Here is a 26,098-nt window from a genome sequence, read left to right on the forward strand (position 1 = left end):
GACGATTAGGTTATTAATATGAAATCTTTCATCTTTTTATTGTAGGCATTCCATTTCCCTCTAAGACATCTTTAGCTGTATCCCGCAAGTTTTGGTATGTTGTGTCTTCATTTCCTAATGTTCTGATTTTCCTGGGATTTCTTTTTGACCATTGATTATTCAGGAGTGCATCAGTTAAATTCTACCTATTTGTGCATCCCCTAAATTTCTTTCTGTTATTGATGTCTAATTTGACTCCATTTTTGTCAGAGAATATATACTTTGTATGATTTCAATCCTTTTAAATTTATTGTTTTATGACCATCAATAGTGTTTTCCTAAAACCTTGCAAACGCTGGTCATTATCAGCATTTTAAAGTTTGCCCAAGTCGTAGTTGAAAAATAATATTTCGTCATTTTGATCTGAATAACACTGCAATTATGTACTTTTTGAAAATTTGAAACAAAATACCTCTGAAAAATCACTTAAACCAGGACCTCTGCTATGAGATAATTCTTTGATAGTTTCTTAATTCCTCTTTTGGATACTGGCATATTTGTATCACTATCTTTTCTGGGGTCACTCTACGCAATGCTTTTCTTAATTTCACCATTTCATCAATATTTTAAAATTTATTTGCGTAATTTAAAAAAAAATGCCCTTTTTGAATTATTTAAATTTCCTCTCTCTCTACTTTTCTAAACAAGTATTTTTAGGTTTTAGAAAAACAACTATGTCCCTTGCCTTCCACCTTCCATCTTTCACTCTTCCATTTGCCAACTGCAATCATCTCCAGGTAAGTAACAGTCCACACACGTCCTGCTTCAGATAAGCGAATATATTCGTAGCACATAACCTTTTCCCCCCACCTTCCAAATCGCACTATGTCCATCTCTCTTTTTCAAACTATGTTTTTCTTCCCTCTCCCCTTGTTTTTTAAAATAGTAATAAAACATGTATAAAAAGTACTAAATGACCATTAAATACTAGGAAGACCAGTAGGTGCTATGAAAGACAAACGTGCAGTAAAATACAAATCCTTGACCTCACGGAGGTCCTTCCCTCTCCTGTTTTAAAAAGAAATGGTTATCAAAAACATCCACTTCCCTTATAAAGGCTTTATAGAAGCCTAACTTGAAACTTGCAGTCACCTCAGCCCTCCCACCAATGCCTCACCACAGATGGGTATAGCTCACCGATGACGTAGCTAGTTATGTACCTATTGTTATGTTTTATTGAGGTCACATCTGAATCAGTCTTTTCTTTCCAAGGAGGTCTGTTTCAAGACCGCCTTACCTTACGGACATGACAGGAAAAGAGGACGTTCATGTATTTGTCCTTCCGTTTCAGCTCATTAGCAACAGGGACAAAAGTGCCTGAGGTCTGAGGTGTATCTGGCTTCTGAAAGAAAAAGGAAATATGATGAGGTGAATACGCTTAGCATTTCAGACGAAAAGGTGATCTTTTAGTATCGTGCTTTATTACTATGCTCATGTAGTTCCATACACGTTTTTGTTATCTCCCATCCCAGATGGAAAGCTACTAAATGGTTGTTTTAATACCAAAGGTCCTATAAAAATTTTAAAATAAGGAATGGGAGAGAGGATGAAATATAGCTTTGGGAATAATTGCAATAAAGGTGGTGGTTAAAAATGGTTGCTGAATTATGCAAGGGAAAGTTTAAATGGTCAAAACCAGGTTATAGAGGATACCTAACAAATATAGATACAAGACAGAGAAATCTTTTGAAAGTGGGGTAAAAAGGAAGTATTGTACACTAGAAGCAATAAAATCTTTTAGTTTAGTATCTCTCATAGAAATTTAGTTTCTGAAGTCATTCTATCTAAATCAGTCATTCTATCTAAATCAGTCATTCTATAAATTCTTGGAGAAAAATTCTTCTCTTTCTTTGTTACGGGAGCAGGAGGAATTCCACTTTGTTCTCCTGGACTTACCGAAGCAAGATAGTTGCCCTCCCAGGCCCTTTGGAGCCCAAGGTCGGCCCTTTGACCCTTCAACATTTCCATGGCCGCAACCTTTGCCCTGACCTGGGGCAGGTCTGAGGCGGGTATGCTCTTGATGAGCTGAGATGCTCTCCATCTATAAGTAAATAAACAAAGTGCACCAGACTTCAGAAACACAATACCACTCATTCTCAGAAAACAACTGAAGCTACCACTGAACAGAATTAAACCAAACTACTTGCACGCTACCCTAAAATAAGTAAAATGCTTCCAAAATATCCACAGAACTTATTTAAAATACACAGTTTTATGTGGACGGGGACATTGTAAAACTGGCTTTGTTGTGTGTGTGTTTCCAAAGCAACTAGAAATTAGTGATATGTGGACTCTCATAATACATATAGTTAGGGCATAGCAACTTTGGATTCATCATTATGCGTTCATGTTTTCTAGGCTCTTATCCAGACTCCAGACACTGTTCTAGGCAGTGGAGGCACAGGGGTAAACAAACAGATGAAGGCCCTTTCATCTGTGAGGCGCTTATACTCGTATTCATACGTAAACAGGCATTGAGTCAATATACAGTATGTATGATGTGGTAGATGCTGTGGAAGAAAGTGAGGCAAGGCCAGGAGGCCAGCAGTGCAGCAGAGGGAAGGGACAGAGAGCAGCGGTTATTTATAAAGGGCGGTGTGGGAGGCACCATTGCTAAGAATATCTGAGCAGAGACCACAGGAAGTGAAGGAGCCAGCTGTATGCCTATTTGAGCAAGAGTGGTCCAGGAAGAGGAAACAGCATGTGCAAAGGCGCTAAAGGGTGAGCTTGTTTGGTGTGTGAGAAGACTGGCAAGGAGTCCTGGGGTGCCAGGGCAGAACGAGCATGGAGGGAGAGTCACGGGGGGGGGGGTGCGGGGGGTCAGAGGGAGAGCCAGAGCCAGCGCCCACGGAGCCATGGGGGCCATAAGCAGGACTTTGGCCTTTGCTCTGAATGAGATGAGAAGCCATTGGAAAGTTCTGAACAAAGAAGGGATAGGACCTGCCTCCTGCTTTACGGGATCATTCTGACGGCTGCATGAAGAAAGGCTGAAGGGAAGCAGGGCTGGGTATAGGATGACCAGTTAGGAGGCTATTTCCGTACTGCACGTGGTGAGGGATGGTGGCTTGGATCTGGGAGGTCGTGGTGGAGACAGACACAGGTGTTGGTTCTGGACATGTTATGAAGGAAACACCAATAGGACTTGCTGATGGATTAGGTGTGAGGGCAAGAGAGCAAGAGAACGAGAGAGAATTGAAAGATGACTCCAAGGTATTTTGGTCTAAGCGACAAAAAGCAAAATCGAAAAACAACCTCTTCATGATTGAGAAAAACAAGCATAAGGTCTTTTACACTCTTAGCAGCACCCTAGTCCTACATGGTACTTATCCCTCTTGCCTGCCATAGGAGCCTGAAGCAGGGAGGTTGGACGCGCACTGAGAATTTCCTTATAGCAGATGAAATGATGAAGGCCAGTGGTTCTCAAACTATGCTTCCACGGAACACTAGCACAAGATTCAACTAAAATCAAAAAGTGGTGCTCTTTTCCCAATTTACATACAGAAAATGTTAGACAGATTGGTTTCACCGAAGATTTTCCTGAGGCGTATTCTTGTTTCGAGACGGCGCCTGGAGCCTAAGTGTTTGTTTTTCTCTCTCTGTCTCTCAAATTCCCATTGAAATAACCGAATAAATCTAAAAATAAGGAAAACTCTCCACCACCACCAGAAAATGGGAGTGATGGCAATAAACTGGAAGGTGTGAAGACTCTCTGGAAGCTATGAAGCAGATGGGATTCAGCTAGTGGAGACGCGGCTCACCGCTGAGCAATCTGCTCAGCAGACGGGGAGGAACCACTCTCCAAGGTGGCCCCAAGCGTCCTGGGGCCTGAAGCAGCAGGGGCTGGCAGCGAAGGCAGGAGGTGAAGGAGTTCATTGAGGGAGCTGTGCCAGTTCCCTGTACACAGAATAGCATGAGGACATCTGCCATAGTAAATAGGGTCAGAGAGAATAGGTTGCCAAAGCAATGACCATGGGAAAGTAAAGGCTCGACCTAACGGTGAAATCGTCTTCTCTACTTTCCATGGCCAGACAACACTCCAGTGGGACCAACTATCCTAAGACCATTCCCAAAGAGGCTGGAAGAGCAACAGGCTGGGAGCAGCTTGTGGTCAAAGTCAACGACACTAGTGACAGAAAGGTCCTATAACACGAAGTAGTTTGAGAAGCAACTGCCCCAATTAGCCCTTGAGCCCCAGATTTCATTCTCCGTGGAGAGAGGTCCTTGCTCTGTTTGTTGGTCTGTTTTCAGCGTATGTGTCTGGTCAGCCTATCCCTTCCTCCCTGCCCAGTGGCCCAGGACAAGGTCCATACCTGACTGACTTCAAAGGCATTCTGGGGAACCCAGGACCTGACCTACACAACTACGGAGAGAGCCGCCCAGGCTGCTCATCCTATCGAGCAAGCGCCATAGATAAATGTGTGTGGCTGACAACCCCAGCTGCAGCCATAAATATCACCGGCCTCAACACCATGAAAACGGGGAAAAGCCAGGCACAAACAGGGCTCCTAGCCCTCCCCGAGAGAAAAAGAATGAGAATGAGGGCTAGGAGTCAGCTTAAACATGATCAGACACATACGGAGAGCTGAGAGAAAAGCCCAAGCCCCACAATCACAGAGGAATGCTTAACACACCTCTCTCAGTATTCCAGATCAAAAAATTCAAGAATAAATTAAATAGGATATAGGGACTAGATCAGGGGTGGGTCAACTACAGCCTGTGCCAAGACTGGCCTATGGCCTGGGTTTGTACTGTTCTCGATCTCACAATAGTTTTTACGTGTTTAACAAAAACAAAACCAAGTAAAATATGTGACAAAGACCACATGCAGCCCACAAAGCCTGAAATATCTACTGTGTGGCCCTTTGCAGAAAAAACTTGCGGTTGGACTAGATGAACACAACTGGCAAGATTGATGAGAGAGAGAGAGAGAGAGAGAGAGAGAGAGAGAGAGAGAGAGAGAGAGACCGTGTGTGTGTGTGTGTGTGTGTGTGTGTGTGTGTGTGGTCAACACAGCAGACATATTAGTTTTAAAATGCTCATTGATTATATAAGCCCTAAGATGGCTGGGACTGTCTTTTGCATCTTTCTTGCTTGTCACCACAGAACCTAGGTCAGCGCCTGTGACACAGTGGGTGTTTAGTAAATATTTGCTGAATGAATAAACTAAATTTACAAAAATTAATCAATTCTAGGCCATGCCTAAAACCTCAGAATCTAAAAAGAAGGCTGCAGGCCACAGTGCAACATATTAATAATCAAAATCAATTAATTCTTTGCAGCCCTTAAAAATACTACACAGATTTTTCAAGATTTAATTTTCAGTCAAGTCACATAACCATACATAGAATCCTGCTGGTGTAAAAAATAGAGCAAAAAAAAGGCCCAAATGATATGTGACTCTCGATGTACATGCACTCATAGTATGAGCAAACATTTCTAAAGGGCTCATTATGTGTCAGGCATTATTTGAAATGCTTTATATATATATTTACTCATATCCTTTCAATAACCCTATGAGCAGGTACTATGATTATGGTCCTTTTACAGATAAGGAAACTGGAACACAGAGGGGTTAACTAATTTGCCCAAGGTTGCACAGCAGGGGCAGAGCTAGAATATGAACCCAGGCTCTCTTTTGGTATCTGCCACCGATTTACATTCAGTATCTCCGTGATTTCATAGTGTCCTTGTGGAATACCATGATACCAAACGACCACATCTGAGGGTCATTTGCTGAGTTTAGGTGATGAGGTAGCTGCATCTAAGACACAGCTAAATACAGAGGCTGCCAAAAAAATGTACGCACATTTTAAGAAAGGAAAAAAACTGTATTCAAATTGTAATAATATATACTGCCAACAAAAGAGGAATACAAATCATGTGTATACATTTTTTTGGCACCCCTGGTCTATCTGGTGCTCACTGGCGACAAATAATGAGGAGAAAGGAGCTATGAATAACTATAAACTCAGATTCCGGGCAGTTTAGAAAAAAATGAAGATCAGCTGTAAAGGTATCAAATTTTACACGAGGGTTAATTGTATGTATGTATGTATGTCTTACATTTATTTAACAAAATAGCTTCCTCTAAAACAGTTGTTTTCTCCCTTGTACTTTAAAATCACCAAGGAAACTTTAAAAAAAAAAATCTCTGCTTGGGCCCCACGGCCCAGCTCCATTAAACAGGACATTCTGGAGGTGGGACTTGGGCAGCGGTAGGCATTATAACCTCCTGGTGAATCTTAGGTGAAGCAGGAGAGACAACCACTGCTCTGACAGGAGGAACAGACTTTCCAGTTTGAGTCACGTGTGGTGATTTTAATAAATCGTTATTTTTTGCTACTAAAAGAAAGTAGAGTCTGCATGCCAATAGCTTATCTTAAATATGCTATGGCTTGATCCAGGGGTTGTGGCAGGAAAAACAAATGGACAGTTCCATTATTTTGAGAGGGAACCAGATGCCCTTTGAAAGCCAAATCTATAAAACTGGAGACATGAGGTAAAAGCAAATGTTATAATAGAAGAAACTCATGGTCTCGGCTTTGTGACTGTCTATCGTATATTAAGTGCGTGGCCATAAACGGATGCAGCACAGACCAACAGGTTCCTACCTGTTAAAAATTGCTTGTAGGGCCTCCTCGAAACGGTGCAGAACCCTAGGAGGGGTTGGCCACTTCACGTGCTTCCCGTAGTCCCTCATGGTCTTGATGCCATGGAAGCGTCTGGCCACCTCATGGATGTATGACTTCACTTTGTAGCGCCGGTAGTACCTGATAATTGTTAGAGCGGCCTTGGTCCTCTTGTACCGCATGCGGGCCAGGGTGCCCCGCCACACCTTCACCATAGAGGAAAGAAAAGAAAAACGTTGCTGACTGTCTGAGTAGCAGATAACTTTGAAATCATAGACGCTTCTCTACTTAGAGACTCAGCGCGGGACCCTGGCCTGTATCAGCCAGAGCCAAACCATGTCAATTCTGCCTGCCACCAACAGATGGCGCCAGGAGTCAGGGCGGTCATTTTGTTGTCGTTGTCCAGCCCGTTCATTGTCTACACTGGAATGTGTGCTGAGTTTGAAGCACAGTCCTGTTTTTAACTTTACAGTCAGGAAAAGAGAAAGCCAAAATACAAGTATCTGTGGATTAATATTTTGAGAATGTTAAGGAAACAAGATGAGTCAGAACCAAAAGCCATCAACATCTATAGTTCTCTATGAAACCTAGTTTTACACAGATTATACACATTGACCACTAGTGTGACATCACATTGGATTTACAAACTAATTCATGCACAGCTTGTGCAGCCCGTCTCCCCGGTGCTACGTAAACTCACAAGAATTTAGATGTATTCCTGCGGAAAGGGTAAAACAAATGACTGATACCATATGAATTCTTGTTAAATTTTTTTCTGTGCTCAGAAATCAATTAGGTAATACATAAAGGTCTCAGTGTCAGCTTTATCCAAGCAAAGGGAAGTCAGAGGTATTTATATATTTTTTTCAGGATTATTTGTCCAGGTTCCCATACTTCTCAATCTCTCAAGTAAAAAGAAATCTGATGTAATCTTCAATTCATCATTGGCTCTTCCCCTATATATACTCTCCACCACTAACCTAACTCTTTCTTTTACAGTATTTCCAGTATAAATCCTTTTCTTCTCCTTTTCTGCTGCTACAGTCTCTAACGCCCCAAACTACTCTAATTGCTTTGTTCAACAGACTCCTTCCTTGTGCACACTGCCATCATGCTCCAGTTGATATTTACTGCTGCTCCTTAAACGACAGTTCCAATTCTTAGATTGATGCTATGACTTCCTCTCAGCTCTGGCCTCTCAAGACCCAGATTTGCAATCTCTAGTTCAAAGCCCACCATATGACTTCTCCAGATTCCCTCAGGTTTCTTTTATTTCTTCTTAAATCCCCACCTATGCCCACCAGTTTCTCTCAGAACAACTCATGCAATGCCTCTTTTCTTCAGTCGTCTTAGGCCTTCATGAAGACTCCTAAACTAACCATGTTTGTAGTGTTCTCCTTTTTCAGTCTGCTGCACAATACAGATAGATTTGCACACTACATGTGAGGAGGTCATCAGAGGACCCCAAAGAGGAACTAAGAGGTCAGAAAAAAACATGATACGGGATAGAAACATAACATAGGAGCAATTTGTCATGGGGACCTAGAGTTCACATATAAACAGAATATTTAAAGACAACGAGGCAATGAAAACTAAGTCATCTCTGCATGTGGCATCAGTACAGAAACCCTTTTTAGTCAAAATGGCTCTCTTCCTTGTAGCCGAATCATACAGATGGCTTTGTCCCGCCTCCACCCAAGTGCTAAAATAAAGGTCCCTTCTTTAGTATCTTGAAAAACCAAAAGAATACAATTACAGGGTGGAAGTCTGTGATTCAATTTCTTAAAGAAAACACATTTTTAAAGTTTCATACTGTTTATTGCCTTTTTTTTTTTTTTTTAAGCAAGGAAATTAAGACACCCTGGAGCCACGTTTATATAGGAAACCAATCTTTAATTTTCATTGTGTTTTACAGAGCTTTTTATTAACATGTTTTTGGTTAGATTCTCCAGTAATTTGAAAAAAAAAACCCATTTTATAAGTATGTGCTTTTTAAGGCATAGGTTTTTATTTCACAGCCTTTAAAATTTCATCTGTGTTCTTGGTTTATTTGGGTTTTGTATAGTTGAAAAATCAAATAGTAAAAAATGCTGTAGGAAAGATGGCCGCCCCTTCCCCTCACCCACCTAATCTCCACCTCCCCCACGTCATAGTCTCATTCCATGCAAACTATTTCAACTGCTTCTTTTGGTTTTTGCAAATAATATACATATACTGCTCTTTCTTGGTTGATCCTGTTAGGCACCATCCAAATTACAGAAGTTGGTGATATAGCTCTTTCACCATTATTTTTACCTTTCCTTTATCATCCCAATAATAATTACATTTAAAATTTTAAAGTTGATAGTGTTTACCTTGTTACATGAACTATATTATATATTGCACAAATAACTTACATAACATATGCATATATACTATATTACCTATTACATATAATTTTGGTTTATCACTCTGCTAAGGCGTATACGACTACCCTTCCATTACTTGGTCATGTAAATTTGTTTTTACTTATAGTTAATAACTATCTCATTTTAAAAGTCTGCTTTATTTTCAATATACTTACTGCTAATTTTTGCCAAATGCTCTAACAGACCCATCGAATGATTAGCAATAATTTTTCAACTGTCAAGCACATCAACTGAATTTTTTTCTTTGATATTCTGTGTCCTTATGTTTTTTAGGCCCACGGCACAGTTCCTATGCTGGGACTTTTAAAACTACTCTTCCGTGTTGGATCCCTGATTCCTGGACTTATGTCTTTCTTTTTCTCGGTTTTCTTCCCTCCAGTAGATTCCAAGAAATGGTGCATGGCTGGTAAATTTCCATTCTCTTTAATTTCCTTGAGAGTACAAAGCAGTTGCCTAAAATGTCAGTGTATTGGGGTAAATGGCACGCTGAGAAGGACTGGCTCATTTCATTAAAGGGATTCCAGGTCACACTGACATGTGACTAAGGGAAAAAATCTGCACATACAAAAAAAAAAAAAAGTAGCAGTGAAGACAAAGATTTCAAATAGTCACAACAACCAATGCATAACAGTAGAGTAGCTGAGAACAGGCTCTGGACTCAGGCTGCGTGTGTTTAAATCCTGGCCCCGCTTTCACCAGCTGAGTAAACCTGGGAAAGCTTCTTAACCCCACACGCCTTAACTTTCTTATCTACAAAATGGGGATGATAAAGGTGCTTATTTTGTAGTGCTGTTCTGAGGATGAAAGGAGTTAATATACACGAAAAACTTAAAACAGTGCCTGTGGGTAGTTGGAACTCAGTATGCATTGGTTGTTATAACTATTTGAAATCTTTGTTTAGTAGGCTGTGATACTTTTTTTTTTTGGTACGTGCAGGTTTTTTGCCGTAGTCACATGTCAGTATGACCTGGAAACTCTTTAATGAATGTGAGCATTCCTTCTCAGCATGCCATTTACCCTAAATAGTGTTTGGGTATTATTCTTCTACTGATACTATGGACTGAATGCCCATGAGTTATATCACTTAGTCAGTCTTTCAACTGCCCAAGAGGAGTGGAGAGAGAGCTGGGCCTTTGGGTAGGGGCCACTGAGTTCCTTCCTTAATACAAATGAAATAAATGCATCAGAAATTTGCTTCACTGTCTGGGATGTATCGCAGGCTTTTGGCTTGGTTGGGGACAAATATTCTGTTTCCCCCCATGTTCTAAGGAGCTGTTCCTTGGTTCAACTGTAATAATTATTCCTAGCAGATCCTTCCCCAATTCCTCACTCACATATTGATATATCAGAGGCAGGAAAGATGGCAGACCTTCTGGGCTCTTGCCTGGGGGATGTCTTGCTGAAGAAAGAAAGGGTCCCCAACGGAGGTGTGGGTTATTCCAAGCCTTCCCTTTGGCATACCTTTATACTTAATGCCAGAACCTTCAAAAGCAGTGAGACTTCTCAGAATTCCCTCCTTGTACTTTTCCACATTGCAGTTTTCTCTTTGAAGAGCATATTGATTTTTTTAGCACCTTCTTTCAATTTGGTCCAGTTTTTCTTTTTCTGGACAACACTTCCCAGTTTATGGTATGAAGCTGAGATCTTTTCTCGGTTTCAGGACTGATGGCATGTTCTTTGTTATTTTTACATTTTTTTTTTTTTTGGTTAATTTCAGCAAATTTGGGGGCAAGGAAGTATATGCTGTTACATCAACTTTATCAAAAGTCCCTTAGGCTTTATTTTTTAACATCAGAGAAAAAGTAGCATTGAAAAACGAGAGGAAAATGATTCTCTGCAAAACATGATTCATGTATTTTTTCTTATAATCTAAGCATATTTGGTTTAAACAGATATGCTCCCATAGAAGTTTGTATATCTGCGTGTGTGGGAGGGTTGTTGTTGATTTTCCCATCAGGATCTGCAGGTTGGAATTTAAGGTATAAAAACAGATTTTTCCACTTCCCTCTTTGTTTAAAGCAGCTTAAACTGTTGGGTTTTTCAAGTGCTATACAAAGCTTACCTCTGTAGAGGATTCTGCCTGATGATGGAGCATCAGAAAGCAGAAAATTAAATGTTATGTTCAATTAGCAAATGTTTGCATATACCAAGAGGTTCAGCAGAAAAACAACAACAAGGGAGCAGAAGGGGGCCCTCACTAAAACAACAGTAACACGAAAAGTGGAACCAACCAGACATTTTATGCTTTAGGATACGATGCAAGAGAGTGGAAACTGAAACCTGAAAGCGATGTAACAGACCTGGGAGGGGAAGTTAAGCAGAAGAGGTAAGGCAGAGGGCAGACTGACAAAGGAGAGGGCAAGCGATTTCTTAGGTAGAAAAGAGGACAGAGGCAAACAGGCCGACTCAGAGGGAATAACTCAGGTATAAAGATTGAACATTAGAGCAACACTGCACCTCTCCTTGCTATTCAATTTTGGATCCAGTTCCTCTCTTCAATACTTTTACCCCCTACAGTCCATTCTCACCACAGCAGCCGGAGTGATCCTTTTAAATCCAAAGTCAGGTCACATCACTTCTCTGCTTAAAACTGCCACAGCGCTCCATTTCCCTCAGAGGTCCCTTCTGTGGCCTTGAGGCCCACACGATCTGGTCCTGTTACCTCCCAACCCCACCTCGCCATTCTCTCCCTTCAGTCCAGCCACACCGGGCCCCCTGCTGTACCCTGGACAGGCGCGGAGGCCCGGCGCCCTCTTTTCTCAGGACCTTGCGCTAATTGTCTTTCTGGAATGATCTTCCCCCAGACATCACACGGCCAACGTCCTCACCCTCTCCGAGTCTTTGCTCAGTTGTCACCTTCCCAATGAGATCGGCCCTACTTACTACTCCAACTTGTCCCTCCCCTCCTGGTACTCTCCAGTCTCCTTCCCGTGTCCTATGTTTGCTCTTGCCTCCAGCTCTTAACACCTTCCAACCTGTCATGTAATTTACATGTTATTATATTGTTTATACTCTCGCCCCACTGCAATGGAAGCTCTGTTAGGCCAGGGTTCTTCGCCTCTTTTGCTCACTGGTAAATCTCCACGGCCTAGCACAATGCCAAGGACAGCAGCCACTCAACAGTATTTACGGGAATAAATGAATGCTTTCAACTCCATCTTCCAAGTCCAAAATTGAATCTTGCACTTCGGCTGTTACGTTTTCGTTTCAAGAGCTCATTCTTGTTCTCCATGTGTTCCTTTTAAAACCATGTTTTGCAAGAGTAGCATGTCATCTTTCCTCTCTGAGTATATGAATCAATGTTACTGAAGACGCTGTTCACTGCATCGTGTCTGTCACCTCCAAATTCCCTCTTCCGTCTGTCTTGGCCCCGGCCTTTTGTGTGAGAAGCCTTCCTCAAATGCCTGGGGACGCCTGGCCGCCCATTCACTGAAGAGTGAAGTGCCACTTGGAAGCTCTGTGTCGGGGCGATGTGCATGGTAAACTTTGCTATAGGGTGATTAGATGGGGACCAACCATCTGTGGGGGGCCCTTGAACGTCCATATCTTAAACGGTTTCTCTTTGCTGCTAGAATTCTGAGTGAAAGGGGATGAGAGGAATCTTTAGTATTTAGATTCTTACTTCATTTCCTTCGTTTCAGTAGGGTTCCTGACTCCTCTCTTCCACTGCGCCTGGTGTCTCCAAGCCTAGATAGAGCTTGTCTGTTTCAATTTCTTCAGCGTAACTTCTTGTCCTCCACCAGAAACACCTGGCTTTGTGAGGCTTGGGAGGAGACCTGGGTGTCTAATTCGTCTTCATAGAGATTTTTCAAACAATCTGTTCCTTCAGCTCCACTCCTCACCCCTGCCTAGAGGTACCTGGTCCCTCCCAGTCCTGAATCTTTCTAGAGCTCTATGGTTTGGTGAACTGTCTTGCTTGTCTGCCTTCTTCTCCACAGGCACTTAGAGTTCAGCTTTCTCCCCCTCCTTGGGGGAGCAACCACACATTCACTTACTTCCAAAATTATGTTGATGCCTCTTGTCTGCTATTGTTTCCACTATGGTTCTATTTGTCCTTGTGGGTTTCTCCAATTTTTATCCCTTACTGCCCATTTAGAGATTTTGAGAGGGCATGGATAGAAACACAATCTGTCATGCTTAACCAGAGGTTTTATAATGCCATCTTAATTCTACCATGTTTTCCTCTGGTGCATACTTCCTCAGTGGTCAGGCATGTCAAAGCAACATCTGGCAGTCATTAAAGTACAAGATATACTTTGCAAAAGATGTAGGATTCTAGGTTATACTCTGTTAATAAGTAGGTCAATTGCATATCTTTAGTTTAGTCTCCGAAATACACACAGGCCAGCTTTCCTTTTCCCCCCTAGTTCTCCACGCCTTGCCCCTCCTGCCTTTTTCTTTTCTAGTCATTCTAGATGTTGGGCTCTTTCTGCCTGTGCCCTGAATTGGATATTCTCTTGGTTTCCACAATGAGAATCTGTCAAAATTTTAGCTTCCCAGGACCTCCATACGTAGAGACAACTTTTGGGAGAAGCAGCTTTCTTTTATTTCTAACCTTACGTTCCCCATATCGTTGTTCTGGCCGAGTTCTCACAGTTTATGGGTATTAAAGAGTTGTGGTAGAAGAGAATTTAGGTACCAGGTTGAACTCTGAGCAAACTGTAAAATACACAAATTCTATCTCTGGTATCCACATTCCCCATCAGGTTAGAATATGACAGTTGTATCCTAGTTGGGAAACTTCATGATTCATTGATGAAGGCTTGGCCCATTCTAGGAGTTATTTTAAAGAAAGGTTCAAAGACAGAAAAATCTTCCTGAATTATGCCTCTTCAACTCAAATATCGCTAGGAGGGACCAAAACGAATCAAGAGCTGAGGTTGTATTGTTAAAATGCTGGTGATTTTTTTTTTTTAAATAGCAGTTTAAATATGTACCAAGAAGAAAACAAGACCCAGTGGATATATTTTGTAGGTTCTTAGCATAATTCTTGATACAAAATTCCTTAGTTTTACAGATAAATGAATAGCATTTTGAGAAGACCTAGGGGAAAATTAAGAAGTAATGAAGTAACCAAATATTTAGTCAGTGAACAAATGTGAAACCATTAAAATAAAGACAGAGACAGGAAAAAAAAAAAGCACACATGAGCTTGATCATTATAAGCTGTCCTGGTGAATTTAACCAGGGTGTGTATGTGGGGTAGTGTATGCCTGGTGGAGTGTAATTTAGAAATCACCACCACTGAGCAGCTTTACCTTGGTCTGGTAGACTAACCTGTCAAGTTAGTTGACTTGTGAACCTTCATTTAGGACTCAAAAATTTGTTTATGGCCTTGTCCAGATCCATTAGCCTAGCATTTCTTTTGTGCATACAATTGTTGCCTATTAATGATTGCTTTACTATGATGCCATGATTTGACAACCCCCTTATAAAATTATAACTTCAAGAAGCAATTGAACCTCTTGGTCAATCACTGTCAGAAGCCCCCAGCTCAACATGAACTCTATCAAAACCTAAATTGCAATTGTTTTGAAGACAAATGAAAATAAAGCTACTCCAGCCAACAGGTTAAGTCAGTCTAATGGGCCTTTCAGGATTCAAACTTCTTCAGAAGTAAACACTCTGTGGAGCTGTACTAAAGTGGTTGCTTTTTCTGGTTTGGTTTGCCTTCTTAATAAAGGAGGAAGAAAACTGATAATTCACCTTCAAAATCTCTGAAGTCAAGACTTTCTCAAAACTGCTTTTTGATGTAGAACTACAGAGTTCTAGTCAAGTATTTGGGCATCTGAGCAGATCCAATGAGGCATCTGCGGAAGTTTCGGCTTTGTCTGAAAACGCCTATCACCTTCTCTCAACCCCCAGACCCCTCTCCATCTAATGCCAAGGTGGCTCATCACCTGGTCAGGGGACAGTTGGGCTTTTTCCTTGTGTGACAAATGTGCTGACTTTTCTTACTTTATGCCTATCATCTAAAACATGCAGAAACCCTTTAAAAAAATAACCCAGTACATCTTTGCTTCAGATGCTTGCAAATGATCTCAATTTTGAATGGTTTCTTAGACCACTCAAAAACTCATATAATAACTGATATTTGAAAGGATCAGCCACAGGTACAGCCTAACGTTCATTTCTATAGAGTTCCAAAGTGAATTCTGGGACAGGGCCTTTGCAATGCACCCTGAAAAAGGGGTTCCATTTTTAGTAAGTTTGGGAAAGCTGTATACGGCAATTCCTTTTAGGAGACTCCTGATGTACATTAGTGTACAAAAAGTTCTGATAAATTCTATGTAAATAAACCAATTTTAACTTTGTTCGAAAGAATTTTAAAAACCATATTTGACTGTAGAATCCTTTGTACACAGGATTGTACTCATTCATTTTGTAGGGGGCGGTGTCAAGATATGTCATCCAATAATATGCCAATTTTTGGCATAAGCATTATTTTGAGCGTTTGTTCATTCTACAAGGATTTCCCAAATTCCTACTGTACGTGAGGTTTCTGTAGGGACTACGAAGGAAAACGGGACATCTACGGTGTCATAGGAAAACCCAAAACGTCCGATAACTGGGAAACAACTACAACTAATCCCTTACAAAATAAGACCCGGTCAAATGCCACAACTAGGTAAAACTCCATGTAACAATGCTTGAATTCCTCCGCCACAGAGTTAGGCTGTTTCAAGGGAGTCCGGCCTGCCCAGAGGGACAGCTCCCTGGGCCGCACTGTGTGCAGGTGGAGTGGAATGAGACCTGCCCGGGAGGCAGAGGCCAGCATTCCCCATGGACGACTGGGGCAATCAGGCAGTCAAACTTGGCAGGCTTCAAGTTCTTCCCCTGTAAAGCAAGGATGTACACTAGGTACTAGGTTCTTCCCCTGTAAAGCAAGGATGTACACTAGGTACTAGCGTGCTCTGACAAATTCTACCATGACAGCTACTGCTAATGAGCAAACATTTAAACATGTCATTTCAAAGGTTCTTCCTGATCCAAAAAGTGCACAGGGAACGGACAAGTGCTATCTTTGGTTTTTCATCTGATTACTGTTATTAGCTCTAAGGGAAGGGAGAGAAAACATTGTTTCACTGTTATGTGCCAGGCTTTGTACTAGACACTTGACATATTTAAAAATAGGTATTTTAAAAGTAGTTATTCTTGACATTATTTGTATAGTGCTGATTACATGTAATGTAATCTTCCTAATAATTTACCATAAAAGAGGCAGGGAATGCAACTGACATAATCTTCCTTAAGTCATACACTACTATATTTTTTGCTGGCAAACGCTTGCCTTTGGGAAATGATCATTTTTCAGACCTATGAACCCTGATTGTACAGAGGAATGCAATCGACGGGCGCAGATCTTGCTGGTAGGCTGGCCCTGGCTGTAGGCGATGGAAGGTGGTACCAGCAGGGTTTTGTTTAAAACCAGTGTTCCTCAACATCTCCCTGCATCTCAACATCCATCAGTTACCTGTGCTGTCTATGATGCTGATACTGGGTAAAGATGCTTCCTGGTGGTGGGGGATTTCAGAGTGTTGGGGGAAGGGAATAACCTGAAAAAGTTCCCTTGGATTACTTAGGATGAACATCAAATATGCTCCCTCTTTTCACTTTCCTGTCTTAGATTGTAAGTGATGGGGGGAATGGCAGGATAAGAAAAGGTACACTTATTCTTAAGGACAGATACTTTTTCGACAGTTCAAGGTTACACAGCCCAAGTTGAACATACTATGATTAAATAACGTTACTGGTCATAAGTCAATTACAAAAAAAAAAAGAACACACCTGTGTTGTTTGGATGCATGGTTTATCATGGTAATAGATGATACATGTGATCAGAGTAGTAAGTAGCTCATGCTAGAATAATGTGGTGGAACAGAAAGAAATGTTACTATCTAGAGAAAAATCTGGATACAATAAAATGCTAGGTTTGCTCAGTGATGTGTAGGTCTTATATTTGCACACATAGCTGTAACTACCTTTACTACTGAAAATCCTATTAGAAGCATAACCTTGTACTTATAAATCTGAAAAAATCCTACTACCTAATCTATTTCTTCCCCAAGAAATATTTTATAACAATCTTTGAAAATTGAGGATTTCTAGTTATAAACCAATCAAGTAAGAACAGATTTGAAATGGATGTCAATAGGAATATTATTCAAATTTCAACTACCTTGATAGAAGTTATCAGTCATTTGTAATTCTTTTTTGTAAACTATGCGTTTATTTTTTTAACCTTTTCTTAATTTTATGCCTTTTTAAAGTTGATTTGTATGAGCTCATTATAAGTTAAGAAAATCGTCCTTTTGTCATTGTTTTAAATATTTTTTTCCAGTATGTCAGTGATCGTTCGATATTTTTTATAGTGTACTGCCATATAGAAGTTGTCTTAAAAAATTTATGTAGTCAAGTGTATTCATTTTTCTTTTATGGTTACATACATATCTCATACAAACCTGAGATCATATAATAATCATAAAGAGCTCAGCAATGCTTTTTATTCACTACATCAGGCACATTTCCCATGAGATCAAATATCCTTCTTATAATGTGATTTTGAATGGCCTCCCCGTACTCAGAATACGTGTGTATAATTCAGTTAACCAACTGCCTACTGTGAGATATTTTTAGTATTTTCTATTTTGTTGCAATTATAAATATTTTAGTGGTATCACTGTATACAATGCACACATGATTTATGGCAAAGCTCTAGAGACAGAATCGCTGTTGTGAACCATTTATGTTTTCAACTACCACACATGAAAGGACCCATTTCCAAACTCTACCAAGTGAATAGTTAAAAAGAATGAACGAAATTGATAGGGTAATATATTGTTGCCATGATTAAATTGCTTTGATTATCAATGTTATCCAACTTTTAAAAGTTCACTAGCTATTTGAGTTTTTTCTTTTGTGAATTCTCTCTTCATTCCTTTTTTATTCATTGCATATTCATATTTTTACATAGTGATTTGTAAGGATTTTTCATATACGAAATAAGCTAACCTTTTATTACATTTACAAAGATTTCTTAGCATTTTGCCTTTTGCCATCTCCTGGCCATGGTTATTGGTTCATGTCTATAAAACATGAGAAGAGTGTTGCTAGATGTTTCTGAGAAAGAAAATGTTCTCACTATTCTGAGATAATGTCAAAGGATTTCTAGAAGTGACTCTCTCCTTGAAAAAGGGGGAAACGTGGCTTCTGAAATTGTTAGCAGCCAGCATGCAACCACAAGAGGGAGCCACACTTAGGAGCAAGATGATCCAAGAGAAGGACTAATAGGCTTCCGGCTGTATGAAATAATTCCCCCTCACATTCTATGCCAGTTTAAGTCTTTCTTCCCTGCCCCTCCTCTCCCCCCTCCCCTCCCCTCCCCTCCCCTCCCCTCCCCTCCCCTCCCCTCCCCTCCCCTCCCCTCCCCTCCCCTCCCCTCCCCTCCCCTCCCCTCCCCTCCCCTCCTCTCTTCTTTCTTTCTTCAGCAACTGAATACATTGCAATACAATTGTATTTTTCTTAGGAACAGAAGTTTTAAATATTTATTCAGGGACACCTATCAATCTTTCCTTTATGAATTCTTTCGCTGCTGCTGTACTTAGCAAGGCCTTCTGTAAAATCAAATACATGCCTGTAAAATGAACTTGTTTTGTTAAAATGTAAGTAATCTCTGTAGGGGGCAATGGGGACGCAGTCACTTAATCACAGGTAGGAGAGAGCCTTTATTTTACAATCACTTCACGAATGGCAGAAGATTGTGTTCATTCCAGTAGATTACCCATATTTAAAGATGTGTGACACGCCCACTAAAGCTCTGGATTTTTTGAAATACAAATGAGTTATCAGATACAACCCATGAATATGACAGGAGAAATGTTCTATTTGGCTCAAACTCACATGAGTGGACAGAATCTAAGTGAGCTCCTACCTGGGCAGGCATTATAAAGAGTTAATACTGGAAGTCTTTATGAGGATGTGTCCTCTAAAAAAGTGGTGGAAAAAACCACTTGCAAGTAAGGGTAAAAGACACAGACACACACAGACACACAGACACAGACACACAGACACACAGACACACACACACACACACACACACACAATTACCTGATTGCAAAAGCCATACGCTATAGTAAAAAGAATATAACTACAGGCTTTAATATACCAGTCATAATAAATCAGCAATTTCATGCCAAGTCAGAGCGAGCATATCTTAAATTCAGAGAAAACGTCAGATTGCTTTTCCAGTCAACACTGCGTTATATTGCCTACACAGTTCTCTCTGCATGTGAAAGTTGGAAATATTTTAAAATCATCAAAATCTACCCCCCCTTCTTTCCCCCCCCATTCATCTCAACTGGTTTATGATCAATACTTTATGGAACTCTCCCATAGCTAGCTGCCCTCCAGTGTCCTTCTGGAAAACCCAAACCCAAATTCCAGTTAAAAACTTGCACAGACACAAACCCTGCTGCACTGAACCTTGAAGACATGGATGTGCACTAATGACAAAGAGTGACAGAAGCACTGACACTGTTGTCCTGTTGCTTAAAAAGCCTTCCAAATGTCCAAGCCCTTTCAGGGCCAGCCCAGTGCCTCAGGTGGTTAGAGCTCCAAGCTCCTAACTCTGAAGGCTGCCGGTTCGATTCCCACACGGGCCAGTGGGCTCTCAACCACAAGGTTGTCAGTTCAATTCCTTAAGTCCGGCAAGGGATGGTGGGCAGCGCCCCCTGCAACTAAGATTGAACACGGCACCTTGAGCTGAGCTGCCGCTGAGTTCCTGAATGGCTCGGTTGGAATGCGTCCTCTCAACCACAAGGTTGCTAGTTCGACTCCCGCAAGGGATGGTGGGCTGCGCCCCCTGCAACTAGAAACGGCAACTGGACCTGGAGCTGAGCTGCGCCCTCCACAACTAAGACTGAAAGGACAACAACTTGACTTGGAAAAAAAAGGCCTGGAAGTGCACACTGTTCTCCAATAAAGTCCTGTTCCCCTTTCCCAATTAAAAAAAATAGGTTGTCTTAAAGAAAAGAAAATGTCCAAGCCCTTTCTTGTTGCAGCCTCTCTGCTTATGTATTTCCCTCTGCGAATCTTCTCCTCCTGGAGTTTTCCTAGAGTCAGATCCTTCTCATTCTTTAGGTCTCGGTTTACCATCAGATAGGTCGTCCCTGACCAGCCTATCTAAAAAACATTTCACTTGTCCTCTCCATGACAACCCCAATCACTCCTTCCTCTCCTTCATAACTGTTACACAATTTGTAATTGCTGACTTATGTTTTGTTTCACTCAACTAGAATGTATGCCCCATGAGGATAAACAACTATTTTTATGATATTCATCACTGTATTTCCAAAGAGTGCCTACCAATAAATGCATTTGTTGAATGAATGAATATTTATTGGCTTAAATAAACTAGGTATCTTTAAGTTTAAAAGAAGACCTTTACTTATGTGTAAAAACAGGTCCCTCGGACTGTTTCACATCCAAGAAGGGCTCAGTAATCTTAGGGTTTAAGAGCTCACTTAAATAAGACAGCTCATCCTCTTACACCTATCATAATGAACCAAGCAAATTATGAAAGATTCAAGAAGAAATACATGGTAGCTGTCACACAGCTCTCAAGTCGTAATGTAATTTCAAAATCAATGTTGATGTAGAGTTTTAGAGCAGTCTTGCACGAATAAGCATCCATTTGAAAAAATAGTGAGAGGTGGTACTAGACTTATCGGGGGATCACTTCATAAGTTATATAAATGTCTCACCACCATGCTCTACACCTGAAACTAATATAATACGGAATGTCAACTCTACTTGAAAAAAAATTTTTTTAAATGTTGCCAATTTGCCAATGAGTAACATGATGCATAAAATATCTGGTTTTTAGTGACTGTGCCTTTTACATTAAAAGAATTTCACTAAAAACATAAAATCTTCATCTTAAGTAAGTTGGCTCTGTGATAGCTCTAAAAATGTGGATATCCTAAATTAAGTTCCTACTTTTCTGTTCATTCTACTTATAGGATTTTTCATGAAGAAAAATTGCCCTTTTGCCTTATTTTCCTTTGTTTTGACAAAAGTCAACACCTAAGTGTTACTGCATCTTATCAAGTGACTAAAGAAAACGGGACATAGTACAGCCTATTCACTCTCTTGAAGTCAACCAGACTGAAAAAGAGCCCATAACTCTACTATGTATTATTCCTTCTTTCACTGGGCCTGTGAAAATAATATAACTCCTCCATTACTGGAATGAGAAGAAAGAAGAGAAAAACTAGACCGGGAAGTTCTATCAAATTCAAATATACCAATATTACATATTGGTTCTCAAATTAACAAAAATCAGATTCCAATTAATGTATAAGAAACCAACTCTTGGTTAGATTCCTTAGATGAACTGGCTATTCAAACCCATAGGCCAAAGACAACATAAGATATTATAATTCATGTAGCTTTGGCTTGCACTCAGCAGCTGATGGGTATGATCCAGTTCACATCTCTTCTTGAGAGACAATCCAACAGATACTCTTTTTTTCCCCCCAAAGGGCAGAAAACCCTTGCTTCTTTTTCATACCTTCATGGAATCTACTGAGTTCACTATATTATGGAATAAGGAGCTAGGTAGCCCACAAGAGTCTCAGAGTTTCCATGTCTGTAGAGGTTTATCCCCTATACAGAAATCATGGAACAAGTTTTCTAGGATCATCACATTCAGGAATGTATTTAATGGACCAGACTAAGGTCACAATAGACATAGCTCCTTGACTTAACCATCAGAAAGAACTATAGAAAACCGTCTCCTTCTCAGTTGGGAATAACTCTTGTGCCTTCTAATTACTCCATTTGCTCGGTATCATGAAGATACCTCATTTAAGTGCCCGTGAATAATAGCTCTTGAGTATTAAATATCTTTGCTTTCATATATAACATAACTACTATGAAACTTGACAAATCCCAAAGCACCTAGTATTGAGTCGTGATAATTATACTATTGACAAAATGCGACCTAGTGCCACTGTGTACAGGGCATTTTGCTGGGGGCCCTGGGTAGAATGCGAACAGTGATAAGGGTACTACCTCCTCAACAATGTATAATCTCAACAATTGAGGAGATAAGACAAATGTGTGAAATTAATAAGATGATGGAAAGGCTACAGAAATTACAAGAGTCAACAGGAATTTTGAGCGGAAAACTTCTGATAAATCATCTAGCTGTGAGGTTCTCTGCCCTGCCTCTCCCACAGCATGCCGTATGCAGGACATAGGCTCACATGTGCCACACCTCCCTGGGAGTTGTACAATCCGTGACATGGGCCTTTCTTGCCCACTCAAGAAAGTATATATTTTATAGAAATAACCTGGAAATCAGCTCCTACTTATAAAATACTAATTATCTCCAACCACTTAGTATTAGTAACTAATTACTCCTAATATACCTCATAGCCAACCCTACCATTTTGGGAATAAATGAAGTGAGCACCTTCATTTACACAAACCTTACGCAAACCGAAAACTAACAGCTGCTGGCTCCTGCCTCTCAGTGAAGTTACTGTCTCAGAGAGCCACATGCGACGGACAAACGGGCTCTGGTGAAGGAAGTAAAGGTGACTCTATTTAGAGTGGCGTGGCCCGCAGGGCTTTCGTGAGGAGGTGGACTCTAATCGGAAGACAGCTAAGGGTAGGGCACACACAGGTAGAGGTGGCTTGGGCATTTGGTGACAAGCACGATGACGCTGCACAGTGTTATAATGGACAGCGAGGTTGGTTGGAGCCAGACTCTGGAAGAGTCTGGTCTTAATTTTGTAGGTGACTGAAGAGTTTCTGAACAGATGAACATCATGAAAACTACGACAGTGAGAGGCAGATGAGGGTCAAGGAGGGAACCTGGGAGATGACAATGAAGTGGTTTGGGGCAGAGTACCACAGCCGTCACCAGGTTCTGCTGGTTTCCGTACTGGACACCCTTTTACAGTGCATACAATATGACTTCAGTTTTCAAGGTGTGTGTGTGTGTGAGTGTGTGTGTGTGGAAGAGAGTTGGACAAAGGCTGGAAGGATACATTCCAAAATATTAATAGCAGCTACCTTTTAGTGGTGAGATGATGGGTGATGCTATTTTTTTCCATTTTTTATATTTCATAATGAACACGTATTACTTCATAATAAAAACCGTTCCCTAAAAATGTTAGATGGAAATAATATTACGGCTTCGTGTTGTTCCTGTTTAGCATCCATTTAAGGCACAAGAAGCTTGTGCATAAAGTACTCTGTAAACCTACCCTTAAATTATGAACGCTTTGATTGCCTTTTTAGTACCCCAAGGTTGTTAGGCACCAACATATTTTCTCTGAGTGTTTGGTTTCTTTGAGTGTTTGTATCCATATGAATACAATAAAATCAACTCAGGACAGCTGACTAGTAAATACCTTATTTTGAAATTAAATTTTCTTAAAAATACACTCTCTCCTTGTAGTTTTAAATTTGAATGGACAGCCATGTTTGGTGACATTAAGACTTCCTGACAAAAACCACTAAATAAAAATAGTCCTAGATTTTCTTTAGTTATGAAAAAAGTCCTCCCCAAAGTATGACTCATTGGTTCCTCCTCAGTACACATATTGGGTATGTGTGTGCACGCATGTGCATAGGTACTTCTAAGAATTAACAATGTGGTTTAAAAGGAATTGTACTAAACATCCTGTTTTCTAACATATACAGAGGGCACCAAAAAAATGTATACACATTTTAAGAAAGGATAAATTGTATTAAAATTGTAATACTCAATATATACCAATAACAAAAGATGAATACAAGTCACGTGTATACATTTTTTTGGCATCCCCGGTATTTTCACTTAACATTTATCATGAACACTTTTGATGTTATTCAATATTTTTTACTTTGCCATTGTTAAGGGCTGCTTAGTTTTCTATTGTATGGGTGCACCATAATTTATATAACTGATTTCTTAATATCTTCTCCATTATTTTCCACTTTCATGAGACATGTTGAAAAGAACTACATTTTAACATAAATTGTTAAGAATTTCCTCAGTATAAATTTCTAGAAGTATAATTGCTATATTGGAGGTAAACCCAATTTTTAATTTTTTTGGAAACAGACTGTTAAACAGCTTTCCTGAAAGTTCTCACCATTTTTTTTAGGCCAGTAGTACACATATCCTCAGCAATGCTGTTTATGATTAAAAAAAACCAACCCCAAGACCCTGAGTAGTTGCTGGGTAAAAATACGATTGCTGGCCATTTTTTAGTTCATATTTTTGCTCAATTCTCTAGTGAGGTATTTATTTCATTTCTTTGGAAGGGCCTTTTGTATATTAAAGGTATTTATATTCTGTACTTGTTGAAATAAAAACAGTAGAGCTACTATATGTCTCCCAATTAAGAGAAACTGAATGCTCTCTCTCTACATAAAATAAAGAATGATACATTTCCCAGAACATATTAAATATTTCATAAACTTTTTTTTTTGGCTAGCCAAACTTGACAGTTCAAGCAGAATGTGTTTAAATGTGCCATGCAACGAATATGAGCAATTTCCTGATATGCTGAGATTTCTTGGTAGTAGTTATATACACTTGCTATAGTAAGAAAAAGAATAAAACAAAACCCAACACTGTAGCCCTCATACTTAAACCATGTATATTGTATTATGTAGCTAATTTGGTAAACACGATGTATTCTGTCATTGATAAAAGTATCTTGGCTTAATGAAATATGTGGCAAAGTCACATATTTTAGAAAAGCCTTTTAAATAAGTAAGTTTTAAAAATTACCTTTTTTTGGTGATATTTTACATTAAAATATCAGCGTTGTTACTGTAGTGAATGGCCATTACAACAAAATACTTTCATCGTTGTCTTTAATATTTGTTACCCAATTATTTCAAAAAAGATTGGAGGGAAGTTACATAAATGATACATGGACATTGGAACCACCCAAGTAGGAACAAAACAGCTAGGCAACGGGAGCAGGGCTGTAGGTGGGAAGGGAGACGGTGACACTTGAAATTCCAAACAAAAACAGTTCCTGGAGTGGTCAGGCATCTACACCATCCATGATGAAGAGGTCTCCCTAATAAGACAAGTATCCATCGGATACCCTACCAAATCTTTACAACATTATCGATTGTAATCCCCAAATTGTCTTTCATATCTACTGAATGTCAACTATAATTTAATATATATATATAGAGTTACAGGATGTGGAGTACAGCATAGGGAATCGAGTCAATGGAATTATAACAGCTCTATATGATGTCAGAGGGGTAGTATTGTAGATTGGGGGAAGGGGTTGATCACTGTGTGAGGGGTGTAAATGTCTAACTATTATATTGTTTTGTACACCTGAAACTAAAAAAGAAAAAAAAAAAGAGTAGCTCCTGGATTTGAGTACAAATCTGAGACCCGAGCTACCTGGCAGCTACAGCAAATGGGAAACTTAATGAGTTACAGGGATTTAATTATTTAATAAGGTTGGTAATTAAATACTCCCTGCACCCAAATATGCTCTTTTTATTTGTGAACACTAATTTTGTATTGAGGAGGAAGACAAATGAATTGCTCAGCAGTGATTCAGTGGTATTTTGTCTGACTTGCCTGTGCACACCTTCAGCTACCTATGCAATGCCGTCTTCCTCCAGACAAGCTTTTGGTTGTCCACCTGTCCGTAAGCTCTTTCATGTGAGTCTGGGATAGCAATCCTCACTGGATTGTTCAGAAGTTTCTAATTTAATGCAAACATGTATTCATTGAATCACTTCCCCTTCACTAATTAATTCCTTACAAAGAGTAATCTCTTGAGCTTCCAGTAATTAAAAAAGAAAAGTGCAATGAAAATGTAGCCATGGATTTTTTTCCTCCTGTCTTTTCCCCTACCACCACCTATAGGGGCCAGAAATTGTTGCCATGGAGACAACAGCTGCTGGGTTATGAGTGACAGGTCTCCAGAGAGAAATGTCTTGGAACGGGAACATCTCAAGTTAAAAAAAAAAAAAAAGTGGTTT

The 26,098-nt window shown here is 40.0% G+C and overlaps 1 protein-coding gene across 1 annotated transcript in view; it reads right to left on the reverse strand.

Annotated features, from left to right (window-relative positions):
* MYO1D (myosin ID) overlaps positions 1 to 26,098 on the reverse strand; it is a 285,823-nt gene that overhangs the window by 121,846 nt on the left and 137,879 nt on the right. Inside the window, exons 17-19 of the mRNA XM_081027840.1 lie at positions 6,651 to 6,874; positions 1,936 to 2,080; positions 1,277 to 1,381 (exon numbers count right to left, since the gene is read on the reverse strand). Of these exons, the coding sequence (XP_080883966.1) occupies positions 1,277 to 1,381; positions 1,936 to 2,080; positions 6,651 to 6,874 (474 nt within the window). The remainder of the gene's footprint in view (positions 1 to 1,276; positions 1,382 to 1,935; positions 2,081 to 6,650; positions 6,875 to 26,098) is intronic.

Source organism: Rhinolophus hipposideros (genome assembly GCF_964194185.1).
Source record: "Rhinolophus hipposideros genome assembly, chromosome: 20".
Taxonomy (NCBI): Eukaryota; Metazoa; Chordata; class Mammalia; order Chiroptera; family Rhinolophidae; genus Rhinolophus; species Rhinolophus hipposideros.